Source organism: Macrobrachium rosenbergii, chromosome 41 (assembly GCF_040412425.1).
Source record: "Macrobrachium rosenbergii isolate ZJJX-2024 chromosome 41, ASM4041242v1, whole genome shotgun sequence".
In the NCBI taxonomy this organism is placed as follows: domain Eukaryota; kingdom Metazoa; phylum Arthropoda; class Malacostraca; order Decapoda; family Palaemonidae; genus Macrobrachium; species Macrobrachium rosenbergii.
This window is the reverse complement of record NC_089781.1, coordinates 2,472,852-2,500,268: the sequence shown is the minus strand read 5'-3', so window position 1 is coordinate 2,500,268 and position 27,417 is coordinate 2,472,852. Positions and strand designations below refer to the sequence as shown.

At 35.7% G+C, this 27,417-nt stretch overlaps 1 protein-coding gene across 3 annotated transcripts; it reads right to left on the bottom strand.

Annotated features, from left to right (window-relative positions):
* Positions 1 to 207: 207 nt before the first annotated feature.
* LOC136826578 (uncharacterized) lies at positions 208 to 13,616 on the bottom strand. 3 transcript variants are annotated; one of them, XM_067083786.1, is made up of 4 exons: positions 13,279 to 13,616; positions 3,649 to 3,765; positions 2,814 to 2,888; positions 208 to 1,402 (listed from the first exon to the last, which is right to left on the bottom strand). In XM_067083786.1, exons 1-4 carry the CDS (start codon positions 13,342 to 13,344, stop codon positions 887 to 889), a joined length of 774 nt encoding a protein of 257 aa, XP_066939887.1. In that variant the 5' UTR covers positions 13,345 to 13,616; the 3' UTR covers positions 208 to 886. The 3 variants fall into 3 exon arrangements, with proteins under 3 accessions (XP_066939887.1, XP_066939885.1, XP_066939888.1); XM_067083784.1 differs by having other exon boundaries at positions 2,814 to 2,948; positions 13,279 to 13,594; XM_067083787.1 differs by lacking the exon at positions 2,814 to 2,888 and having other exon boundaries at positions 13,279 to 13,591.
* Positions 13,617 to 27,417: the final 13,801 nt, after the last annotated feature.

Below are 27,417 nucleotides of genomic sequence, written 5' to 3'. Positions count from 1 at the left end.
CACTGGAACATTTTCAGCCATACAACACTTAAGACCGTGAAAAGAGGGAGTTGGAGACGTGATAGAGAAGAGCAGGATGACAATAATTTTGTACAGGAATAACACAAGTCATTCTGAAATGTGTAGACGAAGAGCTGATCACCCTTTCGTCTGATCTAAAAGATTGGATAATAAAAGCGAAACAGGTTGGAAAAAGTATCACTCTAGTTTTGGCTATTATTGTTTTTAATTAACTTAACTCATCGAGGTCACAAATCTTGGGAAATGATTATTTCAGCCTGAGTCGGACGCCACTGACCTAAGCCTATACAAATGCTTCAACAAAAAATGACTGGCGTTGGCTAACTTGGCAGCTGGAATAAATAAAAAAAGCCTTGTTCCTTAAAAGTAAATCTATTGCATACATCTATAAAACAACCAGCACTTCGTAACTGTTTTCACGTACTCACTGACTTAAGTACTACAATAGTTACCTTAGCATTAAATATATGAATCAGATTTTTTAGTCAATTTGCTTAGAGTAAACAACCATCTAATACCTCCGAACTACACTGAGAACTAGATGTATTTATCTTTTGAGTTCTATTTGGTGTACTTCAAACATTTTACGGACAGGCAACAACTGCAATTGTAATGGTTTAAAATGCTACACACAGAGGGAGAGACTGAGTTAGTCATACCAATTACATAATCTTAAAAATGAGCTTTCAACATACAGAAATTATGCTTATATATAAAAAAAACTGAGGAACGTACAGAGTATAATTGTAACAATTTTACTAGACACAGTTGCCTTTAGACTTCTATCGATACATACAATTATGTCAAAGACCAGAACTGTTAATACTTTACACTTTCTCCACTACATACTCCTTGCAATACGCCTTCAATCCTGCGGAACTTGCTTCCGGCATAGAAATCTTCGGCACGGTCCCTCACTTTGCATCACCGCATATCCAGATGGGCAAGATGGCTGAGGGTATTCAGGACACTCTTCCCCCGAACCCTCGTTGTCCTCTTCGTCATCTCCCGGATGGCAAACAGGTCGAGGGCATGGATCATCGGTGTTCCTCAAGACGTACCCAACTGGGCAAATAGGTCGAGGGTAGAGAGGGCAGTCCGCAGGGGTTTCGGGCTTACCGTCAGCAGAGCCTTCCGTTCTTTCCCTCGACTCTTCGGGAGTTGTGGGTTTCAATGGCGGACGCATGGTGTGCTCACTTGGCTCTTGCTTAGGACTTTCTGTATCATCTTGGAGAGTATCGGAGGTGTTCAGAAGTTGAACTCCACCTTGCACAATCATGTGTTCCAGTGTATCAGGACTTTCTGAGTTTTCATCTATCAATATTGAAGGGTTGACGTTATTGGGGAGGATGATCTTGGCGCTGGAATCATTTTGACCTATCTGTGGATTCGAAAAGAGAGTATAATCGCAATTCAAAGAAAAGGAAGCAAATGGTACAAGGACAAATACAGAAAGTAACCTTTACCACTAGAATTTCATGAATCAACTAAACGTATACAAGAATGATAATTTATTGACTTTCTATTCTGTCCTTTTGCTCTTTTTCGTTTTACTCTTTTAACTAGTAAAATTACATGCTACCTACCAGGAAGCAGGTTGTAAAGATTTTCGTCAACTTTGTGGCCTTATCCACAAGTACATAATGTTAAAAGCTTCATTATACACTTGAATCTTCAAAGGATTTGTTCTATATTTGCTGGGACAAATTCATATGTATTGCTGATATAAAATAGCGATATTACAATATGAACAGTTTACTGCTGAAAATATTTAATGCTGCATCAATACTAAAGTTACAGAGAAAGTCTGTTGTACGTCTAGGCCCTATAATAATTTGGAAAAGATATTACTTCGCAAAGGTATCGATAAATTGAAGGCATGCTAACTTTCGTCATTTATCAAGGAAACTATTTCTTCAGCAAAAGAATTCTGAAATGCAGATTTTCACCGAAGGCAAAAAAGTCCCTTGATTTTGCACGTCAGTTTCTCTTTAGATGTGTCATATGACAGCATCATTCGAATAAATTAGCACCTGTCTTAAATCTTCAAAGGTCTGTAGACACACTTAAAAGGTGTAGTTATCATCATCATTCTTCGTCAAATTATATTATTCTCGTTGCTTTGAAGAACATCAAAACCTTTTTGTCTGCATCGCCAACGAATCTTCTTAGACAATGCATTAGAACTAGGTCAGAAGTACCCAACGAAAGGTATCTACGATACCACACTAAAATCATCAGATTAACATAAATAAAAGCGGTCAACAGGACTAGCAAGTTCCACGAAAAAAGTAAAATTAGAATCATAACAAAGTTACATGCAAATTAACGGCAACTCAGAATTAATGTATTCAAACCTCATAAGAAAACTGAAATGTAAATTAGGAAGCTCAAATACGAAAATTAAGCAGCTCAAATATAAAGCAAAATGTTTCTGAAGGCACGGAAATAAGCTACAGATTGAGATCATATGGAAATATTTTTATTGACATTACATTTACAGCATAAAAGCAGTTATTACATTTAAAGCTTCAAACATGCGCACACACAATGATTAGAGCATAAAGAAGAGTAAATTGCAAAAGAATGGCGGAATTGGAAGAGACATGAGAAAAAGTAACGTCTAAAGGGTTGACGCCTAAAAGCAAAAAGAAGACCCAAATATCAAAACCGACTCTACGGTTTTCAGCAACCACAGATCTTTAGCGTACCAGTAGCATTGCAAGGGTGGCAGTTGGACGCCTTTAGTCAGCACCATGGTGGTCCAAGGGACTGAACGGATTCAAACCCACCTGCTCTTCCAGTTGTCTGATTCTCTCCTGGAGGACCGAGAGTTTGTTCACTTCCATTTCCGTGGTGTGGAAGGCCTGTTGTGGTGAAGGCAGAATGTATTGAAGCCTTGTGAAGAAGTGAGAATGAAGTGGAACCTTGTAACGAGATTAAAAGTCACAGGATTTTCGGAAGAAACGATAAACTACTACAAAAATTACAGTTACACACACCATGTAATATTGATGGTGCTACTTAATGTTAATGCAATTGAAGCTTCTGGAACACACTGTGATAACGCAAAACCCCAATGCTAGTCACAACTTTTTGTGGTAATGTAAAATTCTTGCGTTAGCTAAATAGCCTTTGAGTTTACCCTTTTAAAGTATAGTACATTACAAGTGTTAGCAAGTTATTAATAGTGAGGTTAAAGATGCTAACAGATTTTGATTTAAAACATTAAAAATATAAGTAACTTCTGTGTTATACAAGAAATATTAGTATCAAATTACCCAAGAACGTTTTCTCTAAACATGCAAGGTACAAATTCTGATTAACCATATTTGCTGCTCTTTCTTTCTAGTAAAACTAACTAAATAAGGATAGAGGGACAGGTAGGATACGCACACATCTTAAATACATATATACATACAAATGAATAACATACAAACATACACGAAGCCAAGAGCAGTTAAAGGAAATCAATTTGTCAGAGCATCTGTGGTTCCGTTACTCGTTTCAGACATATATCATTGTCATAATGACTCCAACATCCTTTTAGTTTTCGTATTACAAGTTACTCTATTAATTTTACCGATAGTGGAGGGCACGACAAGAACACCTGATAATTTCATTTACCTGGATAAGCAGCATAATCGCCAGACTCAGAGCGGCCACTGCGACAATCAACGCAACGGCTGCGAAGGCTATCAGGCAGTTGACCTTTTTGTTGATGCCGCTCTCGAGTTCAAAGTCCTGGAAAAAAGTACACACTAAAATTTATGTACATTTTGGCAGCTTGTACTAATTTACTTTGTTTTGGCCACATAAATAGGTATCACACACACACCCACACATTTACTGTATATACATATATCTTTTTGATTGGAACCTCAGTTTTCTATGGATTTTAATGGTCCATAAAAACTGTTTACACAATAAAACCTTATTTTTCGATTACCAGTCTGAATTCTCGACAAGCGTATTTATATGGAATACACAAGAGTGAATACCACTTTGCTGGTACTGGAAATGGGGCCAGTCCTGTGACGGAAGGGGTCAATTCTTCCTTATTTATATAGGTTTGCTCCCATCTACAATCTGAAGCTCTTGCCACCTACGGCGAGTCTGGTGGCCGTTTCCGCTGGAACACTTAATGCGTCCGTAGTCTCTTATATTATTACTGTCAGATCTTTCCCACCTTTCTGGTACTATCCTTTGCCATTATAAACTTCTACCATGAATTATAAAAACAGACAGAATGCTGCGAATCTTTACTCTAAGATCAATTCAGTTATTACACATACACAACACACACACAAACATATATATATATATATATATATATATATATATATATATATATATATATATATATATATATATATATATATATATATATATTTAGTTGTATTCTTCTCAATCACGAAGATAAAATATTACGATGCACTCCACAATGAAGATGAAGGAGAAACCAGAGGAAAAGGAAATAGAGTTCTTAATTTGTCCCAACAGTTTCGCCCTCCATCAGGCTGATGGAGGCGAAACTATTGGGACAAATTAAGAACTCTATTTTTTCCTCTGGTTTCTCCTTCATCTTCAATGTGAGTGCATCATATATATATATATATATATATATATATATATATATATATATATATATATATATATATATATATATATATATATATATATATATATATATATATATATTTATATATATATATATTTATATATATATATATATTTATATATATATATATATATTTATATATATACAGTATATATATATATTATATATATATAATTTAAATGTATATATATATATGTAAATATGTAAATATATATATATATATATATATATATATATATATATATATATCAATATATATATATATATATATATATATATATATATATATATCAATATATATATATATATATATATATATATATATATATATATATATATATATATATATATATATATATAGTAAAATATTTAGCCGAGATTTGCTTCGGTCAAAGGTGATCTTTACTGCATGGTATTAACTAGCGATAAAGCAGCGTCTGATAAAAAATTAAGCCACCGTTTTTCTGATTATGTTATTCTCATTAAACGGGACATAAATCTGATAAGAAATAAGAAAATAAGTTTTTAATTTGTTCCTAAAAGGCTATGTTTCCATTCCTCCTAATATCAAGTAGTAGTTTACTGTCCATACTTGGGGCTGCGAGTGTGAAGGTTCTAAAGCCAGCATTCGAGGTGTTAGGATCGCCCGTCTTAAGAGTCTGAAGAATCAAACACATTCTAAACATTATTCTAGCTCTGATAGGCAGCCAATGCAACTCGCACAATACAGGGGCGATCCTATCCCGGGGTGCAACATCCATCATTCATCTTGCCGCTATTTTAGTATACTTTGCAACTTGCTAAACTGTATCTTTGGTAGATTTTGATAGATGGTGGCCCACTCTATTAACTAAACTTTACCAGATTTCTAAATAGCACACTAACCAAGATCTTTCGTAACACAAGCAGTGTTTTTAAGATGATGTACAGTAATCATTAGAATATTGTTGGTTTGAGCGCCGAGAGCATTACAGCCCAGCAACACACCTGAGTCACAGACTTGTCAGTAATCTGGACTTGATAATATTACGTAATATTCACCTGAAGGTCAATAAGGATTTTTATGTTGCTTTCCCTCTCCATTAACATAAAATTTGTTTTATTTTCATTTAGTTTTCATTGTTCAACTGTCATTCATTCCTTAACATTTGGAAGAACTTCTGCATAATATGAATCATCGATGCCCTTTATGGAGAAGTAAATTCTGGTGTCAACCGCAAATAATTTGATCTTAATCCCATTTCTCTTTAATATATTTGACAATCCAGGGTTGTATATATAAAAAAGGGTTGAACCTAACACTCTTCTCAGTGTTTCATAAGGTGAGTATGAGTTTCCAATCTGTATACAGTACTTTCTGTCATGCAAATAATCTTGCAAATACTCAAAGGCTTCATTGACGATTTCACTGGATCGTAAATCACTTGTAGTTCGTGCACAACTGCATCAAAAGCCGCCCTAAGACGGGTAAGACCACTGTGTCATATTTACCCTCACCTATCATTTCCAACAGTTAGACCATGTACAGTACAACAGAGCATACAGCAGGCTCTGTAGCTATAATTGTCAAAATGCTAATTAACTACCCAGGGATCTTATCCTTTCCAGGTAAATGACTAATTGTTTAGGAATGGTATATTAGCATTTTGGACGTGAATGACAGACGCGAAACAAGGCTACATCAACTCAAGTTTTGTTAATCAAGTGCACCATTCAAAATTAGTTTAGTAATTAAAACTTTCTCAGATATAGGAACCTTGCACCTAGAAATACCGATGTTTATAACTTTCAATATTATATTAGTAAGGCATGAAAAATTTCTTAGTCCAAAATATTCAGATAATGGCATCAGGTTAATTGCCCAGTTAGTTTGTTTTGCCTTTTTAATTGTGATAAGATCATCATTATTCACACTAATAATTGTCGATACTGTTACTAGTCTGATTTTTCATTTCAACAAACGGTAGTTATAATCTCAATTTTTGCTAGAAAACTAAAAAAAAAAACAATCGACCATCTCTTGATAATGGGAACCACCAGGGAGCTTTTTTTTTTTTTAACGTTTCAAGTAAATCATCAAGAAGTCGTCCCTACTACTCGGATTTTCTTATTATAATTTTCAGTTTCCGTCCTATTCAATTCAACTAATTGTATTGGTTCTTTGCTACTCTATATTCTCCCTATGCAATTTCAGTCATGAACTTTTGCCGCTTTCTTCGTCTTTCTTCCTTCTTTAGTGCCAAAGTCTCTTCACTGAAACAAGGCGATCTGTCCTTACTGGTTTTATGTTTCCCCACAACGGCCATATATCATACACACTTAATAACCATAGGGATTATTTCTATATTTATTTTCCAAGTCCCTCATTAGAAAAAAAACAAGCGAAGAGAAATTTGATCTATTCCTAAAACATTTCCTTCATCACAATGTTTTTCAACATCAGTATTCCAAATGTCTTAAGCTTATGCACTGAGAAGTGGTGCATCTCTCTTCGAAACTAATATCTGATCCACTACTATTCTCTGAGTTACTTAGAAAAAAAGTTAAGTATACCTTAGTTTAACCAGACCACTGAGCTGATCAACAGCTCTCCTAGGTCTGGCCGGAAGGATTAGACTTATTTTACGTGGCTAAGAACCAATTGGTTACCTAGCAACGGGATCTACAGCTTATTGTGGAATCCGAACCACATTATACCAAGAAATGATTTTCTATCACCAGAAATAAATTCCTCTAATTCTTCATCGGCCGACCGGAGACTCGAACTCGGGCCTAGCAAAGCGTTAGCCGAGAACTCTACCGACTCATCCAACGAGGAACTTGAGTTACTTAGAACAAAGTTCTTACACATGCCCAGTCAAAGTTGTTGCACAATTAACATTATTAACCAACTGATGTGATTCCTGTTGTAGCTCTGAAGGCCATTCTTTCATAGGTCAGGCCCTTACAGATATAAACTTGTATCGTCCCAATGTCAGACTTTGCTAGTGATATAGAAAATTTAAAATTCCTCTATAAATACATAAGTGCTGATAGGAGGTCTATAAAAGACAGTAAGAGAGATTCCCTGATCAAAATATTAAAATATCGAAACTAATCACCTAAGTCCTCTTTAGACTTTTGAGATGAGAATTGCTGTGGAGTATAAGACGTTCAACTCCTAGCCCAACCCTTTTCTACCTCGGAATGTGACAGAAAGAACGAGACAGGAGTCACTTTAGGTAACTTACCGGCATCAAGTCATTAAGCCATATCTTAGCCAATTCTATCAACTCTAATTTACGTGTTTAGTTACCAACTGACTGAATACTGACAAAGCTGCACTTCAAGGCGTTTTCTGTTATATCATGATCTGTATCCATGATCTGTAATCAATAGCAGATATCTGTATCTACTCGTTTGCGGAACACCAGTCAAACAGGAATATTCCAGTGATAAGGAAAATTTCGTGTGCCGAAGCAACAGCCGAAATACACATCTGTTCATGGGCAACGAATGACAGAAACCCAGAAAAATAAGTTACTATCTAAACAGCCAGAATTACCATACAAATATTTCCAGGGCAAATCGTAAATTCACTGAGAGCCTAAAAACGGTGTCCGGTTATTTCCTCGTGTTATTTTCATCGATATTGCATAGTCGGTAAGTTCATTGTTATGCTTTTTTCACCTTAAGGTAAATTTATCGCACCCAAAAGAGAATATACATACATACATACATGCATGCATGCATACATGCAAACATACTTACATATACATATACATATATATATACATATATATATATATATATATATATATATATATATATATATATATATATATATATATATATACCTTGACCTTTTCTGAAATTACCATTTTGCATCACACCTAAAAAGTATTTAATCATTGAAATGTACAGTAACATAGATTATTTAGTCACTGATACAGTAATAATAAAACATAACTCATTTATGGTATTAACAATGTAAAAGATATTCAAAGGTAAACTAAAAAGTTTAAAATAAAAAAGGTGCCACAAAAGTAACATCCAAATAAAGTCTTTCATCACAAAAATGTATAGTAAAATAGATTACGTAATCGTTAATGCATAAGTAATAGTAAAATATATGCAAGTTAATCTCTTTTTATGTATTGTTTACACCCGAGTTGCTACGCAAGGTGTTTTCCGAGTCCTAAGTTATTTTTCTTTGGTTGCATTTATCATTTTGGCAGCTTCAACACCAACCATATTGCCTGCATTATCATGTTCTCCCGAACTTTTGGTAATGAAGTCTTCATCTGTATGGACTCTTGCATGGCAACGTGTTTTGTGATATTTCCAAAAAATATTTTCATCGCGTTTCTTTTCTCTAACTAATAAATAATCATTGTCAGTTAGTTTTCGGATTTCTTACACAATACCAACTGAGGAGGCATTTTGAGTCTCATAGTCTGAATCATTCCTGGATGTTAAACTCAGGGCAAAATACTTCGCAACGACTGAAAGCTGGCTCTAGTGATCTGAAACAATTTCTTAAAGAGGAAAGGAAGTAGGTGGGTCTTTTATGATACATACAAACTTATCAACAAATACTGGATTGGCCCTATTTGGGCAAACGAATAAGTAGAATGAAAGCAATAGTTTAGCAGTTGGAAAGGCTTTTGTGTTATATATACTCACCAACAACAATAAGAGTATGGAATGGACCATGTTTGAACAAACAGGTAATATCAATAAGTCACTATAACTTTTTTGTTTTAAATGCGATTCATTCACGAAAGGTGAAAAGAAGCGGTCCTGGTCGTTTCGGCCGTATGTCACTTTAGGCCGTAAGACGTTATGTTTATGGTATTTACCGTTATGTTTATGGTATTTACCATTACTATTTCATGTTTTACGTACATCCCCAAGGGGCTGGCACTAAACACGGCGCCCATTTTGCACGTAAACGTGCTTACGGCGGAAACGACCCGAATGCAAAAGAAGGATGAATTTACTGACGATGTCATTGCCGCGAGATGAAATGACTTCGATGTAACTACCTCTGTAAAAATACCGCGATGAAGTTACAGCCAAGAACAGTTTAATATAGTAACAGAATGATAACCGAATAGCTGAAGTAGACCTCTCTATTCGGTTACGTTCCTGCTAATTTTCTTTTTATTATTTTTTAACATTTTCTGCATCTAACGGCCTACTCCTTGCCTCTGCAGCTCATGAGCCATCTTGGAATATTTGCTCCTTCACCGGTATATCTTAATATACGTCTAAACGCAACTATTGTTCAAGACATTCTTTGTTAATCGGTTTTCTACTGCTACTAACATGTAGTAGTAGTAGTAGTAGTAGTAGTAGTAGTAGTAGTAGTAGTAGTAGTAGTAGTAGTAGTAGTAAAACAGTACTGTATAGCAAAAGACTACTAGGGACAAAGTCAACCTTCATTGGCCGGAAAGCCAACATAACTCCTTGTTCACGACTGAATTTTAACCAAAAACAAACTACTTAAAAGAGAGATTTTTCCTACTCTAGCAATCTTACGGAAATGACATCACCAGAAGCAGTCATTTATGACCTCGAGATAAAGACTTATCGGAGCAATTTAATCTTTAACAGTGGAAAATAAGGTGCAAGCGCCCCGTCTGTCTATCGCACTACACTATGCTTATCTGGGTTCAGTGACTCAGAGGATTGGTTGGACGGCGCCACCATGTAAAGATTATGATCACGTATTAACTTAATTCCTTGCGGACGGAAATGCTAATTACCCAGTTACGGGAACTTTGTGTGAATCATCAATTAACTATACTATAAGCAATTCAGTGACGATGAGCAATTCAAAAGAATATATACAGACATACATGCATACATACATACATACATTATATATATATATATATATATATATATATATATATATATATATATATATATATATATTTTTTGAATTGCTCCTCGTTACTGAATTGCTTATAACATAAGCAATTCAGTAACAATGAGCAATTCAAAAGAAATTTATATATATATATATATATATATATATATATATATATATATATATATATATATGTGTGTGTGTGTGTGTGTGTGTGTGTGTGTGTGTGTAGAATCTACTGGTCACTTTTTACCAGGTCCGCAACGTGACCTCCTTGTGATTATGGTGATGCGAGATCGTTTCCTGCTACCGGACATCTCGACCACTTCAATTTCTTGCATTTGGATCTTAAGGCTTTGTATCGACAAGCGTATCCACAAAAGCGCGAAGAATTCGAGAAGTTAAGGGGGCATTGTGGCTATTACATTACACACACACACACACATACTGTATATATATAATTTCTTTTGAATTTGCTCTTCTTACTGAATTGCTTATGTGTGTGTGTGAACATATCAATGCAAGAAACAAGCCGTTCTCCTAAAAAGGGGTGCCTCCTGGTAGAGAAAATACAATGATCACCACAACATTCAACTTCAACTTTCTGAATGGTGCATGAATGGAAAATTTCCACAACACAGCCCCTTCGTACATCTGCGCAGAAAGCTCACCAGTGGCAATTGAGGTCCACCCACACGCACTGCCATTCACCACTACCTTGCATGTTAAAGCCTCACCCTTCCTACACCGCTTTCCTTTCTTCTTTCTCTTGTCCCCAATCTACCATCCTCCCTTTTTCCACATGATCAATCCATCTCAAAATACTTGATGCATCCTTTCACCTCAAATGACCCAGTTACCATCCCACATTCCTCCACATTCCCTGCCGTTTCAAATCTTATATCACAGATATTGCGTAAACAATTGATCTAAATAGAATCCAAATTCTTTACGTAATCGACATTCAGTATCCACACTTTACTTCAAAAGAGGAGAGCTGGTTTAACAATCCCTTCATACATTCCAACCCTGACTTCAGTAGACAAACATCTGTAACATTTTACCTTCATCCAAATCAGGTACACGAAATTGGTTCCATTTTCTTAACTTCTTTCCTCTTTCCTAAACTCACAAACTTTTTCCTCGCACCTGTGTTTCCAAAACTTAAGCCTTTTCCATCCAATTTCTCCTCACTTCCTCCTTCTCGAACGCATGTATTCTGTTATTTTTTCACCCTTTCCTCTCCAACTATCTTACCTATTGTTTTAACCACATAAATATCACTTTTACGATTAAACCGCTACTTTTTCTCACCTGGTGAGAGTCACTATTACACACCAACTTGTGGAGATGTTCCACAATAACATTGAGAGTAAATTCCTAAATACGTAATATTTAGTAGAAAATAGCGAAACAAAGGACCTAAGGACGTAAACCAAGCAAAATCAGACTTGACTTTTAAACTTGGTGATTCACCGTTTCAACAGACCTTAAGAATCCGCTTTGAATGTTATGACAACAATTGGACCACGGAAGTTTTGCGATGTGATTTTATATATATATATATATATATATATATATATATATATATATATATATATATATATATATATATTACATTTGTAAATACATATATACATAAATATAAATATATATAAATATATATACTGTATATATACATTTATAAATATATGTATAAATATATATATACTGTATATATATATATATATATATATATATATATATATATATATATATATTAACTTTATCACATACACAATTGTTCTGTGCAATAATAGAATTACTAAAAGGACCTCATTCAAACTGGATGGTATCTAAAGGAGTATTTATTCAGAAAAAGTTACAAACTTTCTTGGACAAACAAGAATGAGGTCCTTTTAGTAATATATATATATATATATATATATATATATATATATATATATATATATATATATATATAATCACATCACAAAAATTCTGTGGCCCAATTGTTGTCATAACGTTCTAAGCGGATTCTTAAGGTCTGCTGAAATTTACCAAGTTTAAAAGTCAAGTCTGATTTTACTTGGTTTACGTCCCTAGGTCCTTTGTTTCGCTATAACTAAAAAAAAAAAAAAAAGATTCAGTGGAAATAAGATTTAGAATACCTAGAGCCTAAGCCCATCTCATAAAAAATGACTATGGTATCTATATTGCCTAAACTTGTATAAACGGGTTTTCCACGAGTGTGGTGCCATCCTATTCTTTAGGGGCATTTTTATTTACGCGAAGTACTTACTAAATCTCACACCCTCTCTAGTTCCTGTTCCAAGCTACGTTAAACTTATCGCGTTCCTTTGGTCCCCTACACTTCCTCGTCAGGAACTCCATTGCTATAATGAAATGGAAGTCTCATGCTAATTTAAAGGTCAGATCATAACTCGCTGGGTAATTACACTTTTATAAAGAACACAAAGCACAAATTTTCTTAGAGTGCAAAATAAATTAAACATATATATGCATATAATATATATATATATAGTGTGCATATATACATGCATCTACTTAAGCATTTTGCGGTTGATTTCTTCGCTTCCCATCACGTTCCATCTTAGCAATTATAATTTTCTTCATTTGACATTCTTAACCGTAACGTATCTCGCCATGATAAGTGTACTGACTCACCCACGGCTGAGCCAGCAGTCTACATTTAATGGAAAATGAGGAAAAACATTGTTTGTTATAAAGACTAGCTAAAAAAGAACAATAACTAGAAAAGCCTCCTCTCATGACTTACATGATATCTTCTGGACGGACGAAGAAAAGAATCAGTAGCTCCCACAGGTTTTTTGTACGTCATCATGATGGTTTCCTCACGACGGTCCCGCGAGTACCTCTGGAACTCGAACTCTGTGGCAAGTTCTGTGCGACAGTTAGCCACCTTGCTCTATTCTCCTCTCCGTGTGTTACCTTCCTTCCAGATCACCTTTTAACAGTATTGTTATACTTATAATAGTAACAGTTACCTGGAGGTGTAGACCTTCCAGCTCCCTTTTCACAGTGTGTCACACTCACGGCTTCGACGTAAAACAAAACAATACTCTACGTCTGGCAGTGCAGTTTTTATTATCAGCGCTTATCTGTTGGTAGTTCTTATCAGGCCGGTGTCTTTGTTTTTGCTTACGATATTACCGACTGTAATGGTGGATACTTTGCATGTTCCTTTAGTAAGACGCCATACAGTTTATTTGCTGGATCATTAGCAAATTAAATTTTGCGAAAACATAATTCCTCCAACCTCCTTCTCTATTATATAGACAAGAAAAAATTTTTTTAATAAAATACGCAAGTATATATTTTCATAAGATGCAGGTACGTGGTTATTTATGTTACGAGCGTTTGCATGCAGTTATACAAAGCAAGCAAATTATTCAGTTGACAACAAGCATGAGGCATCTCAATACGAGCTGTTATAAATGTTTGATGTTTATTATTACGTCAAAAATTTATGAGAACCGGTATGTGTTAAGTTCTGAATCCAGGGACACCTCCATGTGATTACAGGGATTCTAACAAGAAAGTCATCAAATCCATTAAATCCCTGATAAGGCGATTACACTGACTAATATTGTAGATAACAAATACACCCTTTCACACTATTGCTTCACCCCATGAGACCATGACTGGTATAACGAAATAATTATGGAATTTATTCTATCACAGTTATGAGTCTGAATTTGATTAGAAGTGTGGAAGGGGTTATTTTGAAATCACAGGAAAAGGTGTCAGCTGAAAAGCACGAAGTGTCGATAATCATCAGTGCAATAAGGCAAGCAATGTCTATATTTATACGAATTCAAATACACAGAAGTTATATACTTATATAAGGTCCTAACATAGGCATTCCCATAAAAATAAAATGACATACTACTACATACAAACGGAAAAACAGCTGTCTTTATTCTACACTTTGCACATGATCGTGAAGATTAAAAAAATATATATTTCAAGAATTAAACCTAGTAAGCAAACGTATGGTCAGACGAACTTATTTTGGAGTAATGTTGATGAATGAGACGCATGTTACTTGAAAATACTGGTGAATATTGAAAACCGCACACCGCAGTAAGCATATACATAAGTGCAACAACTCCTGTTGACACAAGAACGATGTGAAAGATATCTTGTCAAGATGTTTATTTGCCATACGCTGATGAGGCGCGAGAAACGAATGATTACACAATGTTTAAAAAAATGGCAAGGAGGAAACACAGCTTCCTTTGGGTGTGGTGTTCTCTAATCATACTCTGGGGGATACGGCACTTCCTTCGGAGTGACTACATGAAGGGAGGGCTGGCAAAATTCTGAGCGCCTATCACATTTGAGTTTGATTCTTTTCTGTTGAGCTTATTTCTAATATTTCACATGGTCCAAAAATTCAGCATAACTGCGTGTAATTTAAAATCTGGCCTGTTATATCCCAGTTGCGACTTGAGTGGTTCATTGATCAGCAAAACCTTAAAAAACTGTTATATATATAATATACATGTGTATATATGTATATATATATATATATATATATATATATATATGAATATAAGAAGGCCCATAAAACACTATTTAAACGTTGAAACCATATATTTCGGGCACTAGCTTCTGTGCCCCTGTTCACTGGTAGAATATGGACAGGTGGAAAGTTACAATGGTATATATACAAAAACATAAAGGTGTGGCCCTAGGCCTCCGATGTTATGGAGGTGGCGTTTCTTAAGAAGGAGGAGAATGACCAAATTCCCTAGTGGTTTTTGGACTCATTAGCTCCCGTTTGGCGATGGATCTGGCGGTCGCGTTTCTTGGGTCATCCTCTTCAGGAGGTTTGAGGATTAAGGTGTCGATGTCATCCGATTTCCAATGTCCTCCTGACAGGTTCATATTGTTGGTTTGATTGATGATAGCAGATTCCAGCATCCTTCTTTTGTACGGACAGCTACTTTTGAAAACCAACTCCGCCCCACTCCAGTTAATGACATGCTGTCCGTACAAAAGAAGGATGCTGGAATCTGCTATCATCAATCAAACCAACAATATGAACCTGTCAGGAGGACATTGGAAATCGGATGACATCGACACCTTAATCCTCAAACCCCTCCTGAAGAGGATGACCCAAGAAACGCGACCGCCAGATCCATCGCCAAACGGGAGCTAATGAGGCCAAAAACCACTAGGGAATTTGGTCATTCTCCTCCTTCTTAAGAAACGCCACCTCTATAACATCGGAGGCCTAGGGCCACACCTTTATGTTTTTGTATATATACCATTGTAACTTTCCACCTGTCCATATTCTACCAGTGAACAGGGGCACAGAAGCTAGTGCCCGAAATATATGGTTTCAACGTTTAAATAGTGTTTTATGGGCCTTCTTATATTCATATTACACTGTAGTATTACAGGAAAAGACATTCATACATATATATGTTTTTCCTGGCAATTTAGTTTGAAATATTCTCTATGAGACAGGTAGCAACAATTTCAGGTAATTTAGCCCTGTGATTCTGACTCCGTGGGTCCAGGAAAACATAAAAAAAGGAGGAAAACAAAAGGGGAATTTCATATGAGCGTAAGGCTCTTGCTACTGAGGAAAATATTACGTAAACACGTGGGCAAACATTGCAGGAGTGTATTTACATAAATAACAGTACGGGAAAGAGGAATGCAAGTAGATTATTGATCCTGAAGGGAATTCCTAAGGGATGAATGAAACTGGGGGATTCCAGACACAGTCCAAGAAGCTTCCACGATATAGGGTCCCTCTGAAATGAGAGATATGCACATTATACGCCAGTAATGAAAATAGACAAAAGAATAATGAATGCAAAGCTGCACTGAGGGTGCAAAGGGGCTTCGATGAATTAATAATGGCTTAGCACTGCCGACACTCGAGGAGCACGGACATTTGACGAGAGATTCGGTGATTACTGGCACTCAAATTAAGTAAATGTTACGAGGAAAAAGCGTGACTGAATGGAGGTCTTCCAGAGCACTTTACCGTAAGGCAGATTTGGTTCCAGCACAGAAAGCGGTCCATGGGTGACTTGCGATTTCCGAGGGCGAGTTCTTCCACGTGTTAGGATGCAGGGGCTTCACGTAAAGGGCAAGGCGATGGGGACTTCTCGAAACTCCAAGCAAATGGAGTGGGTCATCGGTCCGGCCAGCATCCAAGGGAACACGTGTTTGGGGCCGATGCACAGAGGAGAAGTATACTTTGAAAGGCCATGTGGTTAGTAGCTAAGGGCATGGGGCCAGGGCATGGCAGTGATTTGGGATTACTCTACTCCATCCCATCCAGCGCGCGTGTGAGAGCGAACTTCAGTTTGGTTTCCGCTTTTATCTCCTCCTATGGGGCAGGGGCACGTCCAACACATAGAGGGGGTTGAGTCATGTTCAGCTGATGCCCGCCGGGGTTTTTTGCCTGAAAAGGACAACCAGACACATTCACTTTTGCCTCGGAAAGAAATTACCTACTTAAAGGGAGTGGCCTACAGTCAGTTTTAATCTCTTGTATTCTGACTGTGCGAAATATCGATCGGCCGACAGTAAATGAAAACAAGAAAACAAATAAAAGAAAAAGGGGGAAGCAATTTGCTAGCGAGTTCTTGCTAATTATGATAATATATATACATATATTAGACAACACAGCGATACCCCGAGTTGGTATGGTACATGCCAGCATAATCTAACAACAAAACCCAGAAAGAGCTCAAGGGTTCAATTCAAGAAGAATCTAAAACTGTTTATTCAAAATTAGGTATTGGACTGAACAACATTTTTGAAAAATGTAAACATTAACTGGTAAAAAAAAAAATTCGTCTGATATCCGAAATATGGGCTCCAAAAGTAAACATGGGGGCACCTCCTGCAGTTTTCATCGGGACCCATTTTCTTCGTTATGTGTGAATTCTAATTTTCTTCAGTAATTTCCTTTATTAAATCAGTTTTTTAAATCGATTATCTTTAGATCATTTTGAATATCTCCAAATCGAACCATTTTCTGAGTTTGTGGGCCTGATGTTGAATAGCCTGTATGTAGTGTACTCGAAAGTGTCCAATTCAATATCTTGCATCTTCCCTCCTATAGTACATAATCATCCACGCTCCTAAATGTAGTTACACAATGGTATGGCTCTGGGTGATCTCTTGAATATTTATTTTATGCGCTGCTACGATGCAGGACAAAACACACAATTTCATATTTAATAGGTAGTTTGTGTGGATCAATTGGGTTCAGTACGAATCTATCACGCACAGATTTTCCATTAAATCATTAACTTGGTTCCCTTGGTAAACAGCCCAACTTCTCCTACATGGTAGTCTAATCTTGTGATTAGACAGTTATGAACAAGATTTTTTAAGGTGTCAAATCTAGACATTTTACGAAAGGTACATTTCTTCAAAAGTAATATTTGCTACATTTAGCATCTGCAAAAGAGTTCATTAACCAGTACGCCTTGGTTTCTCTACTATTTTGCCCTGTGTAATATTTATTTTTCCTGATTTGACATCGATCTTTTCCTGAAGTATGTTTTGGTCCTACTACTATTCCTCCTGTCTTGTTATCGTTCAATTGAAGTCTGACCTTTTCCATCTCATTACACATCCATCCAGTTGTTCAGCCACCAATGTTTACAACCACTTGGGATTACCGATCAACAGCAAAAATTTTATAGTTTACATAATGTATTTCATAATATACTATTCGACAGAATATAATTGTACTAAATAATGAAAATTGTAGAACACTACCCTGTATTTTTCTTCCGTAGAGAAGTTGAAATTGGCACCTTTAAACGTTCAATAAGTCAAATAACTCCAGATCCATTTTGGTGAATCGTCTGTAAGCACTATTCAGTTAGTCCTCTATCACAACTTTATGTATTACTATGACGAATGCTATGCTAAGGCGCACAAGCGTCAATATTGCACATTTATCCTTATCAATACATTTCAAAAGATAGTTTATCACAGACCACAATGCTTTTTAAGAGGAAATATCTTTCCTGAAGACTGATTCATCACATGGTAAAATATGACATCTTTAAAGATGTTGAACCACATGTTGGGGCTTCACTTTCCGTCATTTCCGTTGAAAGGGCAAACTGAATATTGACCATAGGGATCTCCATCAGATTACTTTTCTCACTTGCCACTTATTTACCATAATTTTTTCAGTTTATGAATTTTTACAAGCTCATTCTTTTTTGAACTTCATTTTACTGTATTGGATTCGGGGAGACAGCCGTTTCCTATTTCTACAGGATGATAACCGTTAGTGTTTTCTATTTTTCCATCAAAGAAATTAGATGTACTTACAAGTGCTTACCTATTTTCACTTTTTTTTGAAAGGGCCATAACTAACGAGGAAAATTACTACATTTCCGTACTGTCTGGTATACTTTTTTACATTTCCCCACAATATTTATATTTTAAATTTAAAAGAAACTTAAGACCAAAAAAATAGAATAAAAGGCAGTAATACACTTACTGGGAATATAAAACCCTTTTCTGTTGACACATAATAATTAATATTGCCTCAAATGCTATAAACTTTAGTTGCACTGACTTCAATACATAGGACAAAGCATCTTTTAACTTGAAAATTAATCGTTTAAAATATGTACCGTAAACCTACCCATACTAATTTTAACATAACAGATTTTAAGGCAATAAGACAGAGCACAATTACCTTCGATTTCAACATTTTTTCTTATTAGGTCACCATCACTGTCTCAGAAGTACCTGATCTCAATATTGGCCCATTTACGAAGTTTATAGAACAAGGGGATTTAAAATATTAAATAAATTTTTAAGCTTCTATTTTCATAATTTTTTGTTTGAGTTTCAATAGGTATCACAAAATATTTTAGCTATTTTGTGCGTTGATGCTTTTCCTCCCTTACAGTTATTCTTTGTTCTTGAGGTTTATCATATTATTTTTATTAATTCTGTTTCATCCACATTTGCTGCTGCCTTCTCTGCACGTCTAAAATATTGCTGCTTCTTCCATTTGTAAAAAAAAAAAAAAAGTGGTGGCTTTTATAGTTATTCATTATCAAATACTGTAACCTTTTATTCTAGATTTTCATTATATATTATCACTCATAAAACAGTAGATCCCATTAGCCTTATCTAAAATCTCTAGTAATTTCAGATTCTTGTTCCTTTGCACCAAATTTCGACTTAATCTTGTCCACCTAATGAACCTCTGTTATTGCTTTTATGTGTCTTGGACGAGTTTTGTATTACGTTCAAGCTGCAGCTCTTTTTTGCTGTCTCTTAATAGAGTCGAAAACATAGTTTAAGTAAATTGACATTTAAACGACTGGTTTCTTCAAGAATTTCTCTGCAGTAAATTAATGTAAAAATTTCCTTCTAGGTGATATTTTGTGAAACCCGTTTGACTCTCTCTACGTTCAGCATTCTTTGTTATGAGGTCTGTTATCTGCACATTTATGTTTTGTGTAAGTTTTGTTTCATGACTTATTATTGTTAATAATCCATGACTTACAACCACTTTTTCTGTTCGCATTTGTTTCGTTCACTTTTCTTTGGGTATTTTTCCTCCTAAATTAAATTTTGTACATTTTGGCCATGTGGGAGACATGTGAGCGTCATCTCTCTTCAACTTTTTGTTTCGTCTTCCATTTTCTCGTTCTTCATCCGTGACCTCCTATTTTTTTTTTCATTCGTATATTTTCTTTAGGTTTTCCAGTTCGGTGCCCTTTGGTTGTTATATTCATATCAATGAAATGTCTTAATTCAATTTATTTCATTTTTTAAGATTTTTTCACACAAACTTATTACAGGGCTCTCTGTTCTCCCATTTCCGCGGTTCACAAAATCTTCCTCTTCTACCTAAGACCAAAACACATTTCATCCATAAAATATATATTTATAAAATCTATAAATATCCAATTATTTTTATTAATTTTCAATCATTTAGCCAACCAATGGCAAAAATTTGGAGCAGACAACCAAAAAGTTTTGTTTTATTAGTCATCCCATACAGCCAGTAGCCAATCAGATTTCACTAATTTGGCCCCAGCCAATCCCATCATATTACAAGATTCAGTAAAATGTTCCCTGAGGCTGGTCATTTCGATTGGAGTTACGGCTTATTCCTGCTGTGATCTTCCTTGCTTGGAGTTTGCGTTAATCACCCATGAACACTCAGCTGAATATTTATTTAAGCAGCGCATATTCCAGAGATACTTCGTTAATTTAACGCTTGTAATACATTTTACAATTATTCGAGTAAAGGCAGTGAAATATTAGCGATAAGTGACTACAAAAGAAAAGTGCGTTGTCTACATTTAGGAGCACGTGGGTGAATAGTTCAACTCCACAGAACATTAGGCCTGCTGTGAATCACTCAAAGACTATTTCAAGCAAAAGGACGCATTAAGGTAAGCTCAAATTATTGTCTTACAGTTATAAAACAGGATTCCCGGAGTGAATGCCAATTTAGAGCAACGAAAATACAAATAAACATGGTTTGGTCGGTCGGATCTTGATTCATGACTATAATTTTTGAGCATCCGTTCCGCGTGAGCCGTCTGATGGTATCCAGACTTAAAAAAAAAAAAAATATTTTATTTCTCCGGAATGCCGAGAAGTCACGTGATGCTACCAGCACCACGTGGCAACGTTTACTAACATTACTTTTCTAAGACAACCCAACATCTAGGCGCCTGGTAAGAATGAACAGAGAACAACTGCACCAGAAAATGAGGCTGGAATCTGCAGCCAGACTCCGAAAACTGGAGCAAGACTCTGAAATGGTCAGAAATCTTTACAAGATAAACTCGGTCACTTGAGGACTGCATTTTTAGGAAGACAGGTGGTTTGCTTGAAGAAGAAAGAAGACAGGACATCTCTGATGTTGGAACAGAAAGAACCTGAGTTTTGTGATGGACATCATTCCTGGATACAGCTGTGGAAACATCTCTGCGCGATGGAGAGACTACAGTGGCTGGTGGGACTGGCAGCAAGTGCCCGAAGAATGGACTTCTGCCACATGATACCTCTGGGAATGGGGTATCAATGCCCAATCACATATGCTTGGAAGGCAACCACTGGCTGACATTGAAGAACCCGTAAGTTTTTTGCCTCCTTCATATGTGAACTGGGTTATGCATTGCATATTGGATCCCATTCTTGCATATACTACTGTGGCAACCTCTGGCGCGGCGTAAAAACCCGTAAGTTTAATGCCTATTATATATGCAAAACATGGGTTATGCAATGCACATTGGATCAAATTCTTGCATATACTAATTCTGGCAAATTCTGGCGCGGCGTAAAACCCGTAAGTTTCATGCCTTTTATATATGCAAAATATTTGATCCCACTGTGGAGGGGCACAAAAACATCTAAGGGCAACCACAGGAGTCGCTGAAATTCAACGTCGTGCAATTTGGATATTAGAAGCTTCTGTCTGTAGCAGAGGACTGATTGGATTATGGATTTCATTAAGGAACCAGACGTTTCCAACAGTGAGCAGAGAAATGGCTTCTGGATTTTGGAATGTCAAGAAATCACCTGTTTTCCATCGATCGCAGAGGAATGATCTGGAGGTTCTTCACTAACTGGCAGGCGTCACACTATGTAGGGTCATATGACTGAGGATTGTATCTCTCTTGGCTAGCCGATGGAGTTGAGAATGGGAAAGGTCCACCCTGGCAAAAATAAACCCCATTCAATGACGCTCTGTTGGCGAAATGCCCCAGGGGTGAGATTACACAGATCGTTAAAGGCCCACAAAAAAAAAAAAAAAAATATATGCTATATATATATATATATATATATATATATAATATATATATATATATATATATATATATATATATATATATGAAATTTTTATCACACCGTGATTTATATACAATCAATACAAATGTCGCTTGCTATATCAAATTCATGCTACCTCAAATATCCCCAATAAGCCGGGGAATTATCACGAAAGTGGCTGAATTTTATAAGTGATAAATGGCCTGGTACTGCCGAGTCTCGATCCCAAACAATACTTAAGAGCGACTCCAGTCGACGTCATACCCAGTCTCGATTTCCCACGACGCTGGATAAGTATCTGCGTCGTCTGGGATCGAGACTCTGCAGTACCAGGCCATTTATCACTATAAAATTCCTTGGATAATTCCCCATCGGGGATATTCCAGGTAGCATGAATCTGATTTATTCGACATTTTTAGTTTCATGATTATATATATATATATATATATATATATATATATATATATATATATATATATATATATATATATATATATATAATATATAATATGTATGTATGTATATATATCTATATCACTAAGTCCACGTCGGAAGGTGAGTGAAAACAGGTGTAACAGTTTGTATTTCCCCTGACCAGAAATTCCCCCTTGGGAAATATGGCCCAGGATATATTTTTCCCCAGGATATATTACCCCCGCGGCAATTTCGTCCCAGGATAATATTCCCCTCTCTGGGTCAAGATCCCCCCAACCCCACTACTGTTATAAGAGTATGGCTATGGCGGCGACGTGTAGCAACGACAGCCTTCCCTGCCACACAGGATAATTATCCTCACGACTAAACTACCTATTGGGGGTCATTATCTTTGTTATTTACAGTCTTTTGTTTATGTTTATACGGAAATCCCCCAACGGGCTTGTACTAAACACGCCGCAAAGGTGGGTACATGTAGGGGGGAGAAATGGCCTAGAGGGGGAAAAATATCCTAAGTCCAAAATTCCCCCCTTGGGAAAAGTAGCCTGGGCTGTTATTACCGCGGGGGGAAATCAATCCTAGGCTAATTTTCCCGGGGGGGGGATTTCAGTCAGGGGGGAATAATTTCCTGCTACACCGGTATCGTAAATTTGGTAATCATGAAATATAAATATGAAATTGAGTGTTTATTTTCACATGAGAACAACATACACAACCCATTTACCATTAGCTCTGCCCGCCATCTTCGAGAATGATAGCCAATTCTCTGTTTCTCTTCACTTACCTGAAAGTGGTAGGCAAAGGTAAACGCAACAACGTTCTGTAATAGTTTAGCCGTCGGTTTACTTATAATGATCACTGAAAAACCTATTTTTGGGCGGAAAGCATTAAAAACAAGTACTCTTTCCACATCACTCACGAGGTGGTGTGCGCATGGTTTATTTGTGTTATTATTTTTGTTTGAGATCACCGCACCATGCATAATCTACTTTGTTCTTTGCTCTAAATTTGCGCTTAAAGAAAACAGGCAGCGTTTAATGATTCATCTGGAGGAGACGACATGTATAAAACTGGCTTCAAGAGTACTGAAATAATTATATCGACCACTATCCAACTTGTCATTACTATCTGAAATGAATGATATATTAGTGCACTGGCAGCTTGTTGAGCATTTTCAAAGTAATAATAATGTTATACCAGCAATTAACTTTTACATCTGCATAAAACCCTATTAAGGAATACTGCAAGCAGTGTCCTAGGGCCTACAATGTTATATCGTTCTTTATAAAAAAAAATGTAGTGTAAATCTTTCGTGGGTGGAGCACAGATAATTATGGACAGCCTAACGATATGACCGACAAACTTAAAAATCATTACGAAGAAAGTCAAGAGCTACAATTAGATGAACAGTAAAAATCAAAGTTAAATTAAGGTAAAAAATAATTAAATAACAAGACAGTAAAACAGTATACATAAATATTACAGACAAAGTGAGGAGCATGGAATATGAGATCAAATTTTAGATTTCGTGAAATCAACTATGGAATGTATCTTTCACGAAGAAATTTGTAGGTATAGAGACGCTAAAAATGTCTGTAATGTACATAACTACGTGCAGGAATTTTCAGCATATTTACATAAAATCAAAAGACCAGAATACTGTAATAATCTCTGTAATGGTCTACCTAAATATCTACTGAAGCAGTTACATGGCCAAAGGTCAAGAAGTAACTAAATAAATTAAAAGATAAAATTCTACGTGACTGGACCACGGGTTATCTTTTAAAATGTGAATTAAATATAAAATTAAATATAAAAATATAAATTTTTTTCAAAACATGCTTTTATCAAAATGCACAAAAAAGTAAAAAAATGATTTTTTGAGGCACACCAGGATTTTCTTACAATTAATCATGACTATAAAAATAAAAGCGTGGGCGACAAATATGGAAGGAATGCTACAAGTGTTTCTTATCTGTAGAATTTCCTTCCTTATTTTGCGTCCACGTTTTTATTTTTATAGTTATGAATAATTGTAAGAAAATCGTTGTCTAAATTTTTTTTTTACTTTTTAGTGAATTTTAATAAAAGCGTGTTTAAAAAATTTTATATTTTTTTTTATTTTATACTTTTTAGTTTTGACGGAAATTGTAACCGATTTATGACTGTAGCTAACGAAATATCCTGTCGAGCCAAAGAAGATTTGAAAAATCCGTAGAGTTACTAACTTATCCTACCGAGTCAAAGAAGGTATGAAAATCCGTAGAGTTATTCACTTCATACAAATCCTGAGATACTGGGAGAGGTCACCGTAGGGTCACTAGAGGTCACTGCTGACCTACTGATCACGTAAGATTGTATTGTCATCGGGATTGAGCAACCATGCAAAATTTCAAGTCCATCGGACAAAGGGAACAGGTCGAAAATTGAGATACAAGATTTGACCCAGACAAACAGAAAAAAGCAAGCTAAATAAAAGCGTATAAAATGGGATCTGACGTATATCAAGATAAAGGATATGAAACGGAAGTAATTACAAGACCCCCTACAGAATTAACCATAGAAGGAGTAATTATGCATAGGAACACGAATATGTGCAAGAATGCAAAGCTCATAAGAACCAAAAATGTTGAGTTCCTTGAAGAGGGGGAAGGTAAGGAAATGAGTGCTGACCATACGATCGGAAACTGATTATGAAAAACTCGGAAAATGAAATAATAATGGCGAGAGTGTACAGCAAAATAATATGCTGAGGAACTAATGTATCATGATTTAAGGACACTGACCATTATTGCTTTTGCAACACATGTGGAAACTGGGTCGAATATGATGTTTTAGCTGAATGGCAACGAAACATTATTGGATTCAAACAGCAGCATATTATCTAAATGACAAAATACTACAAAGACACAAAAGAAAACTTCGTCTTTAGATATGAGTAGTATCAAGTAATGGGTAACATGTTTAATAGCCTCAAGAAGTGTCTTAAAAGTGTTGGATGAAAAAAATGGAGGCCATGAATAAGCAAAGGAAATATGGTTCCAAAATTAGAGGAAGTAGAATATAAGGAGAAAGCAAAACTAAAAATAAAAATACCCAAGGCAACTGAAAAGATGGTAAAAGATGAACACAATCATAGAATTTTCAGACAATTAAGATACAGTCTTCAAAAAAAACAAAAAAACATAGAGGAAACTGAAAAAAATAAACATCACAGCTGATGAAAAGGGATCCCTAAGGTAATGGGAGCAAATGTCTCAGATGATGATGGAAAGAATACAGAATACATGGAAGACAAGAAGCCAAGAATAAATTATTTGGTAAACTATGAAAATTACTTCAAAAAGGTTTTAACGCTGAAATCCAGTACCATGAGAATGAAACAATGCATCACAAAATGCTTATTACAGGTTAGAAGGAGCATGAAATAAGTGATGACCAGCTCTATGCGCTTCATTCTTAGAGTATTTGACCGATACAATATTTCACAAAGCGCTGAATGAAAGAAATTTTTCATAAACTGGACAAATCCACATGAGAACCTGCATGTCCAATGTAGAAAAACCAGAGGAGGCAGAAGTATAATTGGTACATAGTGCCAGAAGTACAAAGTAGCTAGAATAAAAAATACAACTGACCTTGAAAGCAACTACAAATTCAAGTATTGTTTTCAACAGGTCATCAGTGAAACGATACAACTTTTAAGAGACCCTACGTGATGTCCTGTCCTGCAACTATTTTTGACTTACTGTATTTATGATATTCAGGCTGTGAACCCAGTGCGAGAATACAGGAAAATGAGGCGATATATTAATAAGGGAAGCCTGTCCAAGTCATGACGTAATATTAGAAGAAAAAAGTATTAAGTGATTCTGACTACGCATGAATTTCAGTAGGTGCGAAACCCTTGAACTGTGAAACGACATGATTCCCTGTACCGTCCAAATTATCACCCGAGATATCCAACGACATAATGGTTAAATAGTGCACTTCAGCTTGGATTTCATTATCATTTTTGAGTATTTAATTATTTTCACTCTACGTGGATACATAAAACGACCAATAAATCCTCACAATACGTGTTGTTTGTTCTACCTTTGTTAAGAGTTGGGTTATTTAATCTGCATTTTTATTTGTGCTACTAATGAACATCTTTGAACGCCATCGCTATAATTTTCAGGAAAATTATAAGAATTCAATTTATACTTGTGACTGTGCTTTATTCTGAGAAAAGGCACTGACATTTTTGTGAGTTGTAGATTTCAGTGTGTGTGTTTGCATTTCTTCTATGATTTTCTTAATTTTTTGTGGCCCTGGCTGCGTCCATGCGACAATTTATTTTAGACATGAGAGGGTTCTGCTCTTACTAGCTAATAAAAGAATGAACTAGCTTAATCAAACATTTTCAAATAAGATATTCACAGTAAGGAATATGTCAAAATAGGTAATAAGATAAAACAAGAAACTCGCCCATGATCTTACACTTATTAATAAAAAAAGATGATATTCTGCTATGGACCCAGTGGAACTATTTAGGTATTTTGTTAGTAAGCTTATTTACCTTTTTCTACCACTTCCACTTTCTATGAAAGCTCCCTTTAAAACTTAATTTTTGTTCATGTTGGGAGCTCGCTTTGAGCACAATCCAGTACTATGT

Coding starts and splice junctions, on each gene's coding strand:
- LOC136826578 (XM_067083784.1), bottom strand. CDS start 13,344: ATGATGACGTACAAAAAACCTGTGGGAGCTACTGATTCTTTTCTTCGT. Junction 3,766..13,278: donor GTCCGTCCAGAAGATATCAT/GTAAGTCATGAG, acceptor ACTTTTTTCCAG/GACTTTGAACTCGAGAGCGG. Junction 1,403..2,813: donor TCAGACAACTGGAAGAGCAG/GTGGGTTTGAAT, acceptor TCGAATCCACAG/ATAGGTCAAAATGATTCCAG.